Genomic DNA, 19,614 nt, shown 5'->3' with positions numbered 1-19,614 from the left:
CTGTTTTGAGAATATTGGTACGCTAAAGAGGGAGAGAAATAAATTTAATTTTACCTTATTGTAATATGTTTTAGCTCTACTTGTCATTCACAAGAAGAGCTTATGGGATGGCCTGTTGTCCTTCACTAATGGTCCTAAATGAAAAAGAATCTGCACAGACATCTAGTATGGTCACATGGTGGCCATCTTGAAACATTCTTTTTTATCACTACTCCTCCTGAATTGATGCTCCTATGAAGATGAGGTTTTCACCAAAAGACTTCTATGATATCTAGGTGGTCCAAAATGAAAATTGTAACTATCTGATGTCCAAGATGGCCACCACAGCAGCCATTTTGAAAATCTTGTAGTCATATCAACATAGGGTTTTCACTAAAAAACTTTTTATGATGTATATTTAGTCATAAATGAAAATGGCACTGATGTTATGTATATCTATAATTTTTGTAGTTTTATTCATGATTGTAAAACTTTAGTGATTATCTCATGCTGGTTTTAGTCTGCCTGCATAGGGTCTGTTTTAAGATATTAAAGATCATAAAATTGCATAGAATATATAAATAGATGCTTATGTATGTGTTGACAGTTACTAATATAGAATTATGAGTAAATATGTTTACCAGTTTTGGGCTAAATCCCATTGGACAAGTCAGTTGGGTGGTATCTTAGAAGAATTAAGTTAACTCCCATTGAATGGGTTAAATAGTATGAGTTCTTCTACATTGTTGGAAATTTGCAATTTGTCAGTTAGTTAGAAGTAGCAGAGTCTGTTTTCACCCTTTTGCTTGTTTATAAATACTTGTAGCTGGACAATTTAGGTCATTCTTTTTTTTTTTATTCTTGTTGTAACATCAAATCTGCAGACATGTTGGGTTGTGTTTAGAGAGGAAAATCATTTGTTAGGATTATTCATTGGAAATAGAAAGTGCTCATTGGACTATAATTGATCCTGGAACTACTGTAAATTATTCAAAGGAGTTCTGAATAACATTGTTTTGACAACGTTACAATTCTTGGCATACCTGTACATTACCAGTTCTGACATTTAAATGGAGCTTTTCATTCTTTTGGACTTTAATATAACTTTTCAGGATTATTTTGGATTCACTTTATAATGCTGTAAGTTCCTTCACATATTCATTTATAGCTTTGATAATTAAATTATTTTTGTTAAGTTTTACAAACCTTGTTGGTTTTGGGCCTTTTTATTACTTAGTTTAATACCACAGTCATCAGTCAGAAGATGCTCTTATTTCTAAACTGCTGAATAAAAGAATCATATACAAGCTGTCATTGATATTTTTACCCACTCTTATTCATACATCAGCATATGCTTTCATAATGGTCACCTGAGATCAGTGGTCACCAGGTCATAATGGTCATTTGAATTTCCCTCCAGCAAATTTCTTACATAAATGTCATGTAATCATATGTCACTTTCTTTTGTGGTCAGTGGTCATGTGTATCTTAACCTATCAGTGGTTTCATGCTTTCTTCCGCTGTCATTGGAGCATATCAGTAGTGACAGCTTCAAGAATGCAAATTAAACTTTCTTTTGTTTTGATGGGCAAGGCATATTCTATGTAAAGATATATTACATGAATTGATCTTCAAACTTTTCATATTTTAATTGTGCTGACCATAATCCAGTGAATCTCAAATGTGTTGACATGCTGGCTTTGAAAGATGGCAGTTTTTTTTCATTACAGGAGAGGATCAAATCTCTTAATTGTTATTGTAAGATTCTGAATCAAAGCTATCTCTCATGAAAAAAGTCTCTGAGAAGACGTACACTGTACTAATTACATCCCTTATGGTTGAACTGCTATTATCAATAGGAATCTTCTTTTCATTCCCTAATTATCATTCCCTAATTATCATTGTCTAATTATCAAAGGTTGCAAACAAAAGTTGAATATCTTTTGATCTCTGTTAGTTTGAGCAACTGCTTAATCCATCAAGTTTTTAAAGAGTGAACGCTTGTTTTCATGCCTAATTATACCAAGTGCTTCTACAAAAAGTCATTTGTGTTTCACAATTACAGGTAAGCTCTCATTTAGTAATTTTCATTAGGAGCTGTTTCAAATGAGAATGAGATAAAAGAGTGTGTGTAAGAGAAAGAGAGATGCATAAATTAGTGTATGTACACAGTTGTAGTTTTCTTGATATGATGGGCATGTATTTAGATTATTAGATTGGTTTTATAAAACGTTAAATGACAATCAGAGTTGGGTATCAGTAAATGCACATGCTGTTATTTCTCTGTAGGAGAGAAGATAACAGCACTTGTTATTCCCAAGTACAAAAAAACAAGTGAGGATGCAGTATACTTGTTTGGAACTTATTTTATGAAATTTGTCTTTTTTTCTTTGCCTAATAGCTAAACTAAATGCATGTATTTAGATTGTATACTACTGATGCTACTAATAATACATGGAAATAATAATAATGATAATACTACCAATAATAATGCTAATGATGAATGCTGTTTGGTGGATAGTATATAAATTTGTCATTAACAAGGTTGAGAGCTGAACCTGCCTTCAGTGGTCACCTGTCTAGAAAGGCCACTTTTGATTTTTACCATAGGTGGCGCTGTAGAAAGGTTTGACTGTAATTGATTAAAAGAGTAAGAAAATTACAGATATTACAGTAGATTTTAGTTCCTACCATATTTGAAATGTTGCAGAACTTTGACTTCAGTGTGCATCAACCCTTCTTTGATGATTATCATATAGGCTATACAGTTTATTGAGAAATTAATCTCAGTGTTTACATAATGAGTTAACTGGCACTGTCAGTTAAACTGCTGTCTTTACTGTCTATAAGTCAATCTTTTTTTTATGCCCAAAAACTTAAGAACAAATAAATTAATTTCCAACAAAACAATCCAACAACTTTGGCTTGTGGTAGAGGTGTGGCAGGATCAACCTCTATCTTTGCAATTGGAGTCAGTTTATTATTAAGAGTGCAGTGTGAAAATGTTTCTTGTCTGTATATTGATACTTTTGATATCTATTTTGTAAATGATGTTGTTTCCAATCAAGGAAATACCTACATCAAAAGAAGTTTGTTAGCATCAGTGAAGTTCGAGTCATCAAAACTGTTGTGCATGTATAGAATAGACTGTTTTGGCCTAATCTACAGATTGAACAGAGCCCACATACCTGCCATGTTGCATTATGTCACACACTAAAACACAGTTTTTTTTTACTCCCAAACACCCGAACATCATGTTTATAAAAACATGATTTCCAATCAATTTCATTTGTACAACAAAAAAAGATGGACATTTTTTGACATGGTGTATACCTATTCTTTACATGTGTCCTGAACCATGCTACACATGATCTCCAGAAAGGAGAGTACATAAAGTACAGACTGGATGGCTCTCTCTATTACCTTCGCCGAGTGAATGCCTGGTCCAAAATAATGGAGAAACTTATTCTTGAAGTACTTTTTGTGGATGACTGTGCTCTTATGGCACACATGGAAGCGGATCTCCAGATCATTGTTACTTGCTTAGCGGAAGCCTCGATACTCTTCAGACAACCTATCAGTCTGAACAAGACAGATGTACTTCACCAACCTATCACAGGCACCATAGCTCGCCCTCCAATTTTGACTATCAACGGCACCCAGCTGAAAGCTGTCAATCTCTTCAAGTACCTTGGAAGCATCATATCTTCTGATGGATTGCTAGACAGAGAGATAACGGCAGGCATCAGTATCACCAGTCAATCATTAGGACATATCCGTTCTCACATATTGAGTCACAGGAATGTCAAACTGTCCACCAAGACAGAGATATATAAAAACAGTTGTGCTAACAAGCCTTCTATATGGATGTGAGACCTGGACAACATACAAGAAGTACATCAAGCAACTTGAGCGCTTCCACATGAGAGCCCTGCGCTGGATTATGGGCGTCAGATGGCAAGACAGAGTGATGAACCTAGAAGTTTTGGATAGAGCAGGCTTAACCAATATTGAAGCGATAGTCATGAGGGCCCAACTCTGGTCGACAGGTCATGTCATCCGTATGGAGGACACTTGAATGCCACATCAAATTTTGTATGGAGCTGTCTAGTGGACACAGAAAAATTGGTCGCCCAAAGAAAGGACTTAAAGACTTCATCAAGGACAGCCTGAGATGCTGCTTGACAAACCTTGAGTACTGTGCCAAGGATAGACCTGGCTGGCTTGCAGCTGTTAGTAATAGGTGCAGAACCTTTGAGGATGCCTGCAGAACGAAAGTAGCTGATGCCAGGGAATGCAGGAAGGCCTCATCATCAAGAACCAACCCATGCCTTCAGTGTACACACTGCTCCAGGACATGTGCATCTCGTATTGGACTCATCAGCTACATTAGGACTCATCAGCAAAGAGCAGCGCAGGATTGAGTTCATAGAGTCTGATGGTCAACCAAAATATGCCAGCAGCCTGTTGCCTCTACAAACTGTCAAAAGTCTTCATTCCTAATGCTTCACACTTAATGCTCATGGAATCCTATCACCCCTATGCAATTTTTTATAGAGTTAATTTTGAAAGAGGTGATTAAAGCCAGTCCAATATAAGCAGTCATCATTCAGTAGATTACTTAATTGATTGACATTGCTAGGGTCATGGGATGATTTTTGTTGTTTGTCCTTTGCCCATTTTGTTGGTAAACCCATGAAACTAATTGTAATAGTTCAAGTACATGAAATGGATCTACTCAATTCATTGAAAATATGGTGAATAAGAAATGCATGAAGAAACCATAGTTATTACACTTCATTGTCTTGAAGGAAATAGTTCAAGTCATCTTTGTTAAAGATTAATGGCTAGTTTGTGATTAGTGACAAAGTTCTGCTGAAGTTTGATTTTACTCCATACATATCATAATTAAAAAGTGAAGCATGGGTTATTTTATTTTGTTATTTGGATTGTTAAAGTTAAGAGCAGTGTGGAATTGGGATTCCTTTTTGAAGATAAAATGTAAAAATGCAGCTGTCATCTATCAACAGAAAAATAGAAAGATTTGTAATGGTAACTAGTGTGGCATGTTTGACACTACCTCACAAGATTTGTCATAATAACTAGTATGGCCATTGTATGTCTGACACTTCCTTACAAAATCTGTCATAATAACCAGTATGGCTATTGTATGTCTGACACTCCCTTACAAGATTTGTCATGATAACTAGTATGGCCATTGTATGTCTGACACTCCCTTACAAAATTTGTCATAATAACCAGTATGGCCATTGTATGTCTGACACTCCCTTACAAAATTTGTCATAATAACTAGTATGGCCATTGTATGTCTGACACTCCCTTACAAGATTTGTCATAATAACTAGTATGGCCATTGTATGTCTGACACTCCCTTACAAAATTTGTCATAATAACTAGTATGGCCATTGTATGTCTGACACTCCCTTACAAAATTTGTCATAATAACTAGTATGGCCATTGTATGTCTGACACTCCCTTACAAAATTTGTCATAATAACTATTATGGCCATTGTATGTCTGACACTCCCTTACAAAATTTGTCATAATTGCTAGTATGGCCATTGTATGTCTGACACTCCCTTACAAAATTTGTCATAATAACCAGTATGGCCATTGTATGTCTGACACTCCCTTACAAAATTTGTCATAATAACCAGTATGGCCATTGTATGTCTGACACTCCCTTACAAAATTTGTCATAATAACTAGTATGGCCATTGTATGTCTGACACTCCCTTACAAGATTTGTCATAATAACTAGTATGGCCATTGTATGTCTGACACTCCCTTACAAAATTTGTCATAATAACTAGTATGGCCATTGTATGTCTGACACTCCCTTATAAAATTTGTCATAATAACTAGTATGGCCATTGTATGTCTGACACTCCCTTACAAAATTTGTCATAATAACTAGTATGGCCATTGTATGTCTGACACTCCCTTACAAAATTTGTCATGATAACTAGTATGGCCATTGTATGTCTGACACTCCCTTACAAAATTTGTCATAATAACCAGTATGGCCATTGTATGTCTGACACTCCCTTACAAAATTTGTCATAATAACTAGTATGGCCATTGTATGTCTGACACTCCCTTACAAGATTTGTCATAATAACTAGTATGGCCATTGTATGTCTGACACTCCCTTACAAGATTTGTCATAATAACTATTATGGCCATTGTATGTCTGACACTCCCTTACAAAATTTGTCATAATTGCTAGTATGGCCATTGTATGTCTGACACTCCCTTACAAAATTTGTCATAATAACCAGTATGGCCATTGTATGTCTGACACTCCCTTACAAGATTTGTCATGATAACTAGTATGGCTATTGCATGTTTGACACTCCCTTACAAGATTTGCGATAATAATTAGTATGGCCATTGTATATCTGACACTACCTTACAAGTATTGTCATGATAATTAGTATGGCTATTGCATGCTTGACATTCCCTTACAAGATTTGTCATGATAAATAGTATGGCCATTGTACGTCTGACACTACATTACAAGTATTGTCATGATAATTAGTATGGCTATTGCATGATTGACACTCCTTTACAACGTTTGTCATAATGACTAGTATGGCCATTGTATGTCTAACACTCCTGTACAAGATTAGTCATGATAATTAGTATGGCCATTGTACGCCTGACACTCCATTACAAGTATTGTCATGATAATTAGTATGGCTGTTGCATGTTTGACACTCCATTACAACGTTTGTCATAATGACTAGTATGGCCATTGTATGTCTAACACTCCTGTACAAGATTAGTCATGATAATTAGTATGGCCATTGTATGCCTGACACTCCATTACATGTATTGCCATGATAATTAGTATGGCTGATGCATGTTTGACATTCCCTTACAACGTTTGTCATAATAACTAGTATGGCCATTGTATATCTGACACTCTCTTACAAGATTTGTCATAATAACTAGTATGGCCATTGTATGTTTGACACTCCCTTACAAGATTTGTCATAATAATTAGTATGGCCATTGTCTGTCTGACACTCACAAGATTTGTCATGATAACTAGTGTGGTATGTTTGACACTCATTTGCAAGCTTAGTCATGATAACTAGTATGGCTATTGTATGTCTGACACTCCCTTACCAGATTTGTCATGATAACTAGTATGGCCAATGTATGTCTGACACTCCTTACAAGATTTGTCATAATAACTAGTATGGCTGTTGTATGTCTGACACTCCCTTACAAGATTAGCCATGATAACTAGTATGTCCAATGTATGTCTGACACTCCCTTACATGATTTGTCATAATAACTAGTATGGCTATTGTATTTCTGACACTCCCTTACATGATTTGTCATGATAACTAGTATGTCCAATGTATGTCTGACACTCCCTTACAAGATTAGTCATGATAACTAGTATGGCTATTGTATGTCTGACACTCCCTTACAAGATTTGTCAAAATAACTAGTATGGCTATTGTATGTCTGACACTCCCTTACAAAATTTGTCATAATAACTAGTATGGCCATTGTGCATCTGACATTCCCTTACAAGATTAGTCATGATAACTAGTATGTCCAATGTATGTCTGACACTCTCTTACATGATTTGTCATAATAACTAGTATGGCTATTGTATGTCTGACACTCCCTTACATGATTTGTCATGATAACTAGTATGGCCATTGTATGTCTGACACTCCCTTACCAGATTTGTCATAATAACTAGTATGGCCATTGTATGTCTGACACTCCCTTACCAGATTTGTCATGATAAATAGTATGGCCATTGTATGTCTGACACTCCCTTACCAGATTTGTCATGATGACTAGTATGGCCATTGTATGTCTGACATTCCCTTACAAGATTAGTCATGATAACTAGTATGTCCAATGTATGTCTGACACTCCCTTACATGATTTGTCATGATAACTAGTATGGCCATTGTATGACTCTCCCTTACAAGATTTGTCATAATAACTAGTATGGCCATTGTATGTCTGACACTCCCTTACAAGATTTGTCATAATACCTAGTATGGCCATTGTATGTCTGACACTTCCTTACAAAATTTGTCATGATAACTAGTATGGCCATTGCATGTCTGACACTCCCTTACAAGGTTTTTCATGATAACTAGTGTGGTATGTTTGACACTCATTTACAAGATTTTTCATGATAACTAGTATGGCCATTGTATGTCTGACACTCCCTTACAAGATTTGTCATGACAGCTAGTGTGACTATTGCATGTTTGATACTCCCTTACAAGATTTGTCATGATAACTAGTATGGCTATTGTTCTGCCTCACAGCAATGCAGATCTTTGCAGCAAGACCATTTTTAATGCTCAGAAAAATTTAATATGATCTTCGTAAAGTTACAATAATAGTGCCATCCTTTCTTTTATGAGTGAATAATTACTCCTAATGAAAATTGTATCATATTCAAACCATCCAGTGAACTATTAAGTGTAGCATAGTATGGATCAGTAAGTTAATGTTGTTCTCCACCTTCCAAGAAATGGTGATATTCAAGAATAATCTGTGATTGAATCATAGACAATGAAAGGTGGACTAACTAAATTCAGATTTTGTTTGATAATGGTTTTAAAAGACAGAAATGTCCATGACAGTTGAAGGGACATATAGTGTTACCCATGTCCATTCATCTGTCTGTCCATCCATCCATCCATCCATCTATCCATCCATCTATTCAACCATCCAATCATCCATCCATCCATCCATTCATATGTCTATCCATCCCTCTTTCTATCCATCCATCACACATTGGTTAAGTTTTATGTTTAGATCTTCTCAGGCTCTGTGGTGGGGAATCTGTGTTCCATGAACTCATTTCTAGTTTTATGTAATGTATGTGTGGTTATTACAAAGTGGATTGAATTTCTCAGAGAAAATGATGTTTTATTTTTTAAATTCAGATTTGAATTTTTAGTAATATACTATATCCTTTTATGACTAGGTAATTTATTTTCAATTGTACGATGTTACTAGAGTCATGACTCCCATTGGGATCGCAGAACTCCACTTGTGAGTGAGAAAAAACAATTACATTTGGGAAGGTTGGCAGTTGTGAGATTGTAAAGATTACTGACACCTTCATTCCAACAGTTCGAGAAGTATTGCTTCCTTTATTAAAATTTTCAGAGTTAGAGTCCCTGTCATGGCCCACTATGTTGTGCGCAGTTTATAGTCCCTGGTATGGCCCACTATGTTGTGTGCTGTTAATAGTCACTGGCATGGCCTGCTATGTTGCATGCTGTTTATTGTCCCGGCATGGCCCACTATGTTGTGTGTTGTTTATAGTCCCTAGCACAGCCCGCTATTGTGGTGGTTAAAGACCCTGGCATGGCCCACTATGTTGTGTGCTGTTTATAGTCCCTGGCATGGCCCACCAATTTGTGTGCTATTTATAGTCCCTAGCATGGCTCACTATGTTGTGTGTTGTTTATAGTCCCTGGCATGGCCTGCTGTGTTGTATGCTGTTAATAGTCACTGGCATGGCCTGCTATGTTGTGTGTTGTTTATCATCCCTGGCATGGCCCACTATGTTGTGTGCTGTTTATAGTCCCTAGCATGGCCCACTAATTTGTGTGCTATTTATGGTCCCTAGCATGGCCTACTGTGTTGTGTGCTGTCATTTTTATACAGGGAATCAGTATTTGCATTGTGAAGACCATTAATAAAGTGACATATTTGGTTTCAACTCGAGACGCAAGTATTATAGCTGTATGTTGTTATGGGTATTATTAAAACTTTATGCTGACATGTGATATCATTTTGTTGGCATGGTATAAATCTCTCTCTCTCTCATGTTAAAGAAAAATCAGCTTTCACTATAGAATAACATTATTTGCCTAAATTAAGTAATGTATTAGTTCAACTAATTTGCAATTGGATTCAATAATTCCAAATGTCAGGTGTACTTTACGTAAGGGTAAATATTGTGTAAATTAGTTATCTAATTTACAAAAAGGATATATTTGTTATATTCACAATTTATCTTGTGAAGGGACATGTACACATACATTTTTTATTACACATTGTATAATTTAGATAGAGTATAAACACCCATCTTCAAGTGTTTTGACATGGCTTATATAGGGCAGATTTCAAATGATTTTCACCATTTAATTAAAAAGGCACTAGTAGTAAAAGGATACCTGTTTTATCAACTTAACCCTTTATTTTTTATAGGACTTTTGTGCCTTTTCATGGGGAAACAGACATTGGCTAAACAAAATGTATTTTTGGTTTGATCTAATAATGGATTTTGCTTTAATTTTGCCATTTATTGGTTTGCTTGCAAATAATTCTATATAATATAAAACTGACGAAATCTTGAGTTTGAGACATTGTCGACAAAATATTCATGTAAATTTATGGTCGATAATCTTATTTTTGTTGTCCCAGTAGTAAGTTAAGAAATAAGTTGCTGATTATGACTATCCAAAAACTTAAGGTGCATTTAAAAATTGCACAGAAAAAAGTTTAGGTTTGTCCAAAAACTATGAGCAAATGAAGTACTGATTAAATATTTTAGTTTAAATATTTATGTCACATGGTTGTACATTTTGTTGATTTCCTGTTTAGAATGACAATTTTGAGTTTATGGAATAAAATCATTGACTAAGCTGAAATATGGTAATCAGTATGAGGTTTATAACATAAGGATGATGTTTCATGTGTATATTTTCTGTCTGCTAGAGGACTGGAAGAGCAGATTGGCAAGGAAACTCATGAGGACTTGATGCAGAGACGTAGAGCAGGAGCCAGGTAATGTTCATATTCTGCTCTTTACAAGGAAAAAAATTAATATAAAAAGGGAAGTAATTTTTCCAATGCCAGGATACGGATCTCCATAAATACATGTACATAACATCATACATTGGATATATAAGTACTATTAATGGTATTCTTGTTGACATACTGTCAAGATATCGACAATTTTTAGCTATCTGTAAGGCCAAATGATGATATGGTATGGCCGTGCATTGGTTTTGCATCGTGAATCATGTGTCATGTATCTGTCCATCAACAGTGCTTGTTACCACTCTGTAGTCCATATTTCTGCCAGCAAACTTGGAATATGGGTTTATATCATCAGATCTCAGAAGAGTTCAGTAAGGAGTGGGATTCGTACAAAATATTGAGGTGATCTGATTGGTTGACCTTCTTAGCACTCTAGATGCCATATTTTTATTTGATTTTGATGAGACTTGAAATACATACTTATGAAGTTCTCAGATATATTCGATAATGAGCAAGCTGTGATTATTACCATTTTGGAGGCCAATTTTTCTGATCTGATTTTGATCAAATTTGAAATGTAAGCTTGAAGATCTTCATTGAGTTTGATATTGTGTGAAATCCTTGCATAATAATTAGGTGATTTTGCATGCGATTGGCTGAGTTTGTTACCTCTCTGGAAGCCACATTTCTGATCTGATTTTGATAAAACTTTAAATGTGGGTTTGTGTCATCAAGGTAGTACTGATTCAGTTATTGATTCAATTCCTTATATTGGGGAGGTAATTTGGCATCATATTAGCAGAGCTCTTGACAATGTTGGAGGCCATATTTCTTGTCTGAATTTATGAGACTTGGAATATATACTTATATCATCAAGATCTTTGATAATTTTCAATAATGAGCAAGAGCCATGCATGTTACTGAGGTGATCAAATTGGCTGAGCTTGGTACCATTCTAGAAATCTTAATTCTGATTCAATTTTGATCAAAACTAGAATAAGGGCTTGTATCATCAAGCTCTTGGAAGGTGTCAAAAGTGAATAGGATCCAGTGATATTAATGAGATTTTTGTGTTTGTTTGTTTGTTTGTTTAACTAACCTTATTGTCATTTTTGAAGCCATAGTTGTGTTTTGATTTTCGTAAAATTTCCAAATGAAGTGGCATGTCAATGAGATACCTTACATCTGATTGGCTGAGCTTGTTATCTCTCTAAAGAATATATTTTCTCCTCCAATTTCTGTGAGACATGGTAAATGGGTTTATATCATCAAGATTTTGTTATGACTTCAGTTGTGAGCAAGAAACTGTGCATATTAATTTTGCCATGATCTTCAGAGCAGATTTTTATTAGGATTATAAACTTGATCAGATTAAGATATAAATTTGGGAGATAGTTTACCGAGATGTTGTTCTTACAATATTGCTCAATTCTGCTTTGTGAAAGGATCGTTTGGCAAGTTATGTAAGACAAGTGAATGATATCAGTCCCACTTTTTCCTCTTGCTTTAATCCATGTGTCAAATACAGTTATCCCTCATTATAAATCCCCTCATTACACTACAGATTCTCTTATAACTCATATACAGTCATGGATCTTGTTAACATGGTCAGATTTTATTTCGTCATTGCCACATAACATATTGTACATTATAATAATCAGATGGACTATCTTGAATTCTAATTTCTTTTGTTCATTTTTAAAGCAAAGCCAGTCAGGTACTTGACCAATTCTTGATGGAGCAGCGACACCAAAAGGCCATGGATGAGTTGGAGAGGGAGATGAAATTGGAATTGGAGCGCTGCAAAGATCAACTCAATCGTGACCTGCACAAGGAGCTTGAGAGTGAACTTGAGGACCAAAAGAGTCAGCTCTTGAGTCAACTTGCTGCTGCATGTAACCTGTCATCAGCTGAGATAAATGAAGCTGTAGATAATGCTGTGGCAGGTTGTCATTTATTTTCTTCCACATTGTCTTTAATCTTTCTTAGCTTTATATCAGTTTTTTTTAAACAGATAATTGTTAGCAATAGATGTAATGTTAAAAATGTTTAATCTTGTAATTTTGCTACAAAGATTAACTATAATCTTACTTAAGACCTAGTCCTGATTACTCGAAATTTGTCAACATTGTCTCCACAAATAGTGATTTCAAATGTTATAATACTTTTGCCCATTACTAATTTAGTCATAAGCACAGGTTGAAGAAAGAATGAAAGATAACTTTTTTGCTTTAAACTTGTATATGTAGAATTGTTTACATGTGTGTTTGTCTTAAATTTGTACATGTTGATTTGTTTCAAATTTGTACATGTGGAAATCCTTTTTTCTTGAAAAGAAATTGAGGAATTAAGAAAAGCCTAAATTTTAAAATGATAAAATTTTAATCTTTGAGGTGAATTCAATATATTAAGACTGGAAAATAATACTGAAAAATGTCAGTTTGATGTGTTTAGAGAACAGGGATTTGTCCCCAGTAATGTTGAACTTCTTGGAGCATGTAATATTTTCATTATGCTGTGACCTAGTTTGATTCAGACATTCTCTTCCTTAGTGTAGTGTTGATGATTTGCTCTTGTGTAAACTGAACTTTTCCTTTTCTTGAATTCTTGAATCAAAATGAGTCCTTTATTCCACTATCAGATACTGGTGCAGATGGGAAGGCAGCAAAGAAGCTGGCAAAGGAGTTAAGACAGGAGATTAACAAAGCCAAAACTTCTATGGACTTGATGGAAGATGATGAGGAAGAAGAAATTGGTATATAACTGATTATATTTACAAAACTGACTGAAATATGAAATCCATTTTATCTTACTATTTATGCCAGTTATATTTTCATTTCATAGTGGTACATGTATAACCTATCTTAAGAGACCACTGCTTTGAGACACCACATGTCTTGAGAACACAGATATTTAATGATGATATGTTGTTATGACCTGTTATAAGAGACGCCTGTCATTAGAAACCATGCTTCTGAGGCAAAAGTAATAAGAAAAGTTTCTGACTTCCAAATCCTCTGATATGGTTATGTTTTGAAAAACACAGTTTTCCTGAATCTTGGCTATAACATACAGAAAGATAAAGAGATTGAGAGACCTTGCTTAATCACCACAATATATGGCTGTAACTTCCAGCCTTTGTAATTGCTCTGGTGTCTTAAGTGGTTAGAGCATCCACATCGGATGCAGGAGGTCAAGGGTTTGAACCCCAGCTGAGTCATACCAAAGACTTATAAAAATGGTACTAGCAGCAGCCTTGATTGACACTCAGCATTAAGAGGGTAGTGTTAGGGGTGGTCGGCCTGGTGTCAGGATAATGTGACTAGGTAGGACATCATGCTACATGTTTATGGTATATGATGCCCCAGTGTTAAACATCGCTATAAACTGCCACACTGCAGACATTATACCAATATGACTGAACAGTTGTTAAAGATATGTTAAAAGTCTGAATAACACACACACACACACACACACTCTCCAGCCTGTATAAATAGTACACATTCCTGCTCAAAGTTTTAGTAAAGTTTATATAATTGATAGTCAACCTTCATCTCACATATTCATTGTCATCATTGAGAATACATACTTTCTCATTACTTTATTGTTCTATGAGCACTGATATGAGGGAGTCCATGAGGCTAATTTGCATAGGTAAAGTAAGAACCTAATTCATTTGAAATTATAGGTATTTAATGATGGAAATGAGTGTTGAAGAACAGAAGTTTTTAAGCATCATTGGCTTGAATTAGAACATTTTAGCTATTGTTATCAAAAATTAATTGTAAGTTTGTGGTTAATGGCAGTGTTTCATTGAAGTCCTATCTTACTCAATGTATTAAAAGATTATTTCAGTAGTTGGGATAGCATGCAAGGGTGATTTAAACAAAATGGTGAAATGCATCTGTTGTTAAGGGAATGGTGAACCAACTGCAAAGAGAGCAAAGCCAAGAAAAACTAGATTTCAGAATTCCTGTACTATATGAATCACAGTAGCAAGGGGGAGCATTTATTCATTGCACATACTGCAGACACCATATTGACACAAGTCATTCTGCAATGTACAATGTCTTTTGACATTAAAGCATCACAGCATTGGGACAGTGCCCAATCCCAGGAGTAACAAACATGTTTAACCAATCATCAGCAGACCATGTCACAAGAACTGAAATACTTTTCTGCATTTTGATTGCAGACCGCATTCTGCTGTTGACTCAGCTGATCATTTTTCAGACCTGCATGTATGACATTCCCTAACTGCTGATCATTTTTCAGACCTGCATGTATGACATTCCCTGACAGCTGATCATTTTTCAGACCTGCATGTATGACATCCCCTGACAGCTGATCATTTTTCAGACCTGCATGTATGACATTCCCCGACAGCTGATCATTTTTCAGACCTGCATGTATGACATTCCCTCACAGCTGATCATTTTTCAGACCTGCATGTATGACACTCCCTGACAGCTGATCATTTTTCAGACCTGCATGTATGACATTCCCTGACAGCTGATCATTTTCAGACCTGCATGTGTGACATTCCCTGACAGCTGATCATTTTTCACATCTGCATGTATGACATTCCCTCACAGCTGATCATTTGTCAGACCTGCATGTATGACATTCCTTCACAGCTCTGCAGATTCAGAAAGATTTATTTTCCATGCTTAGAAAAATTCAACAAGATCTTGAAAAAAGTTTAAACAACATTAACTCCCAATCTCTAATGAGTGGAAAGATGAACATTAACAGATATGTATTAATGAGTGGAAAGATGAACATTAACAGAGATGCATTATTGAGTGGAAAGATGAACATTAACAGAGATGCATTATTGTGTGAAAAGATGAACATTAACAGATATGCATTATTGAGTGGAAAGATGAACATTAACAGAGATGCATTATTGTGTGGAAAGATGAACATTAACAGAGATGCATTATTTTGTGGAAAGATGAACATTAACAGAGATGCATTATTGTGTGGAAAGATGAACATTAACAGAGATGCATTATTTTGTGGAAAGATGAACATTAACAGAGATGCATTATTTTGTGAAAAGATGAACATTAACAGATATGCATTATTGTGTGGAAAGATGAACATTAACAGAGATGCATTATTGTGTGGAAAGATGAACATTAACAGAGATGCATTACCGTGAAACATTCTTCTGAAGTATTGAGAGCAACAATGATTGAATCTAATTAAGACTCTATTTCACTATGCAATGATTTTAGAAATAGTAACTTGGTTTATTTAAGATAAGATAAGATAAGATGAGATGAGATGAGATAGGATGAGACAAGACAAGACAAGACAAGACCATACATCGAAATTAAACTATAAATATAAAGTAAAAACATTGTTAACATAAAAGATCATACATATATATATATATATATATATATATATATATATATATATATATATATATATATATATATATATATATATATATATATATATTATTTACAAGTATACAGGTACATCTACAACAATGGACAGTGGCCTGCACTGTTAAGAATGAAATTTAAGTAGCACATTTAAAGAGCAAACATTTGTTTCATCTACTAATAATACAAGAATTTAAATGAATGTCATAGTTCCACAGAGATTTCAATATACAGTTCTTATTATTAGATATTCTTGTCATCATTGAGAATACATACTTTGTTGTTACTTCATCAAAACTGAATAAATTATAATTTACAAACATGTTGGAGGCACTGTTCCATCATGGAAGGCCTAACAGGAAATAAAAACTATTATTATAACCAATAACTAGTTTTCTTTTCATACATTCACTAAAGTTTGTCCACAGAGGGGCACAATACATTGTGCAGTAATAAGATTTGAATAATCTAATTTTGATGTTCAATGAATAATTCTTAAATTTATGTAGAAGCATGTTTGTTCGAGTACATCAAAATTGGTAATGTCTCATCATATCTTCATTATCTGACCAATTGGATTTTAAAATTTGACCCAAATATGTATAACTGTTGACATAAGCAAGAGCATTGCTGTTAAGATGTACAGGGGGAGGAGATGGTAATTTGAAAGAAGTTGGCTCAAAGACCATGCATACTGACTTTTTTGTATTATAGATTATATCATTCTCTAATGCGTATTGTTCACATATCTTTAATAATATCCTTAAACCTGCGACAAAAGAACTTATTGTTGACATATCATCAGTGAAACTAAAATTGTTAAGAAACAGTACATATAGTGGCAGACATAACCACACATGATACTGACCCAGATTACGATTTAATTAATCTATGTATATATATTAAATAACAAAGGGGAAAGAACACCTCCCTGCCTCACCTCATTGGTTACATAGAAAATGCTAGATATTACACTTCTGCAGCACACAGAGTACAACTCTTTGCCATACCAGTTAACAAAAGTATGAACTATGTAACAGGTCAGCCATTTTCTTCATAATATCTGACAGTTTCCTTAAAGGATTATTGGCATAAATCTGTTGAATGTTGCTTTTTGAAACCAAACTGATTATCTGAGATTGTAACTTCACATCATGATGCATTCAAATATTTTTGAAATAATAGTTTTAAGAGCTATAGGTCTGTAGTTATTTTTGTTTGCCAGGTTACCAATTTTGTTTTTCATTAGCAATATAATTGTAACTATTGTGAAATCATCTGTAACAAAGTTATGTACAAAGATACAATTAAATAAAATAATCAAAAGCACGTAAGTCTAGTATCTGAAAATTTAAAATGTTCCACTTATAAAATCTGATTATTTACCTCCTTTTTGTCTTGTTATTGCATGTTGGGTCTCAGATAGTGTGATTACCTCAATATTCAGTGCCGAAAGAACACGCTTCTTATTCAATTAATTTTTAAAGCTATTTAATAAGTCTTCAAAATGATTTTCCACATGTTGCATATATTATTTTGACCATGGTTCCCATCAATGCAGATTGGTAGCATATTGGAAGTTGTCTTTTATTTAGTTTAACTTGCTTCCAGAATTCATGTTGGTCAAAATTGTTTAATTTTTGGGCTAGCAAGTCTGCTCTATGTTTTACTTCTTCCTTCTTATATAATCTAAGAGCATACTTGTGCTTTTGTTTGACAAGGTTTACTGTTATCCAACTTCAAAAAGAAATGTTGCCATTAATCCCAACGTTGATAGTAATCCTCAATAATGATGGCTTAAACATTCTTATTCAAGGAAATGATGTGTAATAACTTACATTAATTAACACACCCCTCCATAATTGTACCTAACTCAAACAATTTGGGTTGTTCCACTTAGTGTACTACTTTACCCATACTGAGTAGCTCAATGAGCTCTCCCACAACAGGGTTCAAGGACTTGACATAGCATCATCGGCCAATTAATTAATCTTTGAAGTGGTGGTTGCTTATCTCTGACTGCATCATCTTTTAATGGACTTGATGAGAATCAGCTGTATAAACTGTCCCAAGGATATTTTTACAATGGCAGGACTGTTCATAGAGATTACATGCTTCTGACATGCATAGTGGTGGTCCAAAAATTTCTCATTTTTTGTTTTTTCTTTTTCCTAGGATTATTGAAAACTATGGTTTTTTTTGGTGTGAGACAGTGTGTTATACCTAGTTGTTCAGTCATATGCTGAAAAAACCTGCCATCATGAATGTGCATGATCTACTTTATGGGGAAGATTTTAAAAGATTTTGTGCTGAATTGAACCCCTTGCACAAAGTTCCAGCTTCTAAATCTTTTCAAGTCTGCTATGCAGTTTTACCCCACAGCTTGAAAGTGAAGCAGCTGAATGTATGGGTGGGTAAATAGTTATGCCATGGGTGTTGTTTTGCAGTGTTTAATGAAGTAATCTAAGTTATGGTGGAAAATGCTTATTTTTAGACTTAAATGAGACCAGAAACCAATGGAAATATTGGATAATAATAAAGGTACTATAGCAGTAAACCTTATTCTGAAGTATCATCTGCGACCGAAATGCCAATATTAAAATATTGGCCTATCTTCTAGGAGCTGAATTTCCGTGACCTCGTATGCAAAATTTCCGCGCCTATTCGGTTACTTTCGGGATGTGACGTCATAGTAGCGACTCCAGCAGCCCAAGTGGGAGTTGCCAGAATAAAAGACAATACCGTTTTGCGTTGCTTACGGGTGTAATAAAACATTAAGAAAAGCCAGTGGACAACATTTTTTTTTCTTTTCCGAAAGATAAAGGCATACTGAAAGAATGGATACATTATTACAGACGAGTCGATTTCAAAGCAACACCATACAGCCCTATGTGCTCGTTACATTTCTCAAAGAACTGTTATGAGAGGGATTCTGAAAAAATGGCAGCTCAAGGATACGCAAATGCTAGGCTTAGACAAAAAGTTGGCTCTGTTCCAGACATAACGTTGAATATTTTAAATCCTGGGAAAAGTGTTGAACGTGCGAGTTACGAAAATAGGCAGAAGGCCGAGTAATTGACCACAAAATGCAACAATCAATTCACAGATCTTTTATCTACACCAGCAGTGCTAAAAATAAATCGGATAGCCCGACACCCTGGGTCCCTCTGGTTTTAGTCCCGGCCCATCCTGTATTCAAAATGAGGTGCCCGTCAGGCTTGTCGAAACAAAAATTGTTTGCCTGAGGAAACTTTGATCGCGCTGGTGAAATTAGTAAATGTATTTTCAAGATGTTGACATGCATGCCTTAACACGGCACAATCTAAATCAAATCACTACTGTCCAAGGTGAAATTTAGATTTGATTTTAATCAAATGGAGGCTTTGCCAAAAATAATATTCTAAACCTGTCGTGTTTCGAGAAAACACAATTTTCAGTAATCTTA

The 19,614-nt window shown here is 34.8% G+C and overlaps 1 protein-coding gene across 1 annotated transcript in view; it reads left to right on the top strand.

Moving 5' to 3' along the window:
• LOC149772500 (uncharacterized) overlaps positions 1–15,937 on the top strand; it is a 113,390-nt gene extending 97,453 nt beyond the window's left edge. Inside the window, exons 22-25 of the mRNA XM_089947710.1 lie at positions 10,726–10,794; positions 12,475–12,716; positions 13,412–13,525; positions 15,408–15,937. Coding sequence (XP_089803836.1) covers positions 10,726–10,794; positions 12,475–12,716; positions 13,412–13,525; positions 15,408–15,937 — 955 coding nt within the window. The remainder of the gene's footprint in view (positions 1–10,725; positions 10,795–12,474; positions 12,717–13,411; positions 13,526–15,407) is intronic.
• Positions 15,938–19,614: the final 3,677 nt, after the last annotated feature.

The sequence above is a fragment of the Sinohyriopsis cumingii genome, unplaced genomic scaffold (assembly GCF_028554795.1).
Source record: "Sinohyriopsis cumingii isolate HCF-2022 unplaced genomic scaffold, ASM2855479v2 utg001437l, whole genome shotgun sequence".
NCBI classification, from domain to species: Eukaryota; Metazoa; Mollusca; class Bivalvia; order Unionida; family Unionidae; genus Sinohyriopsis; species Sinohyriopsis cumingii.
The sequence above is the reverse complement of the archived record's forward strand: the minus strand, read 5'-3'. Positions and strand labels throughout refer to the sequence as shown.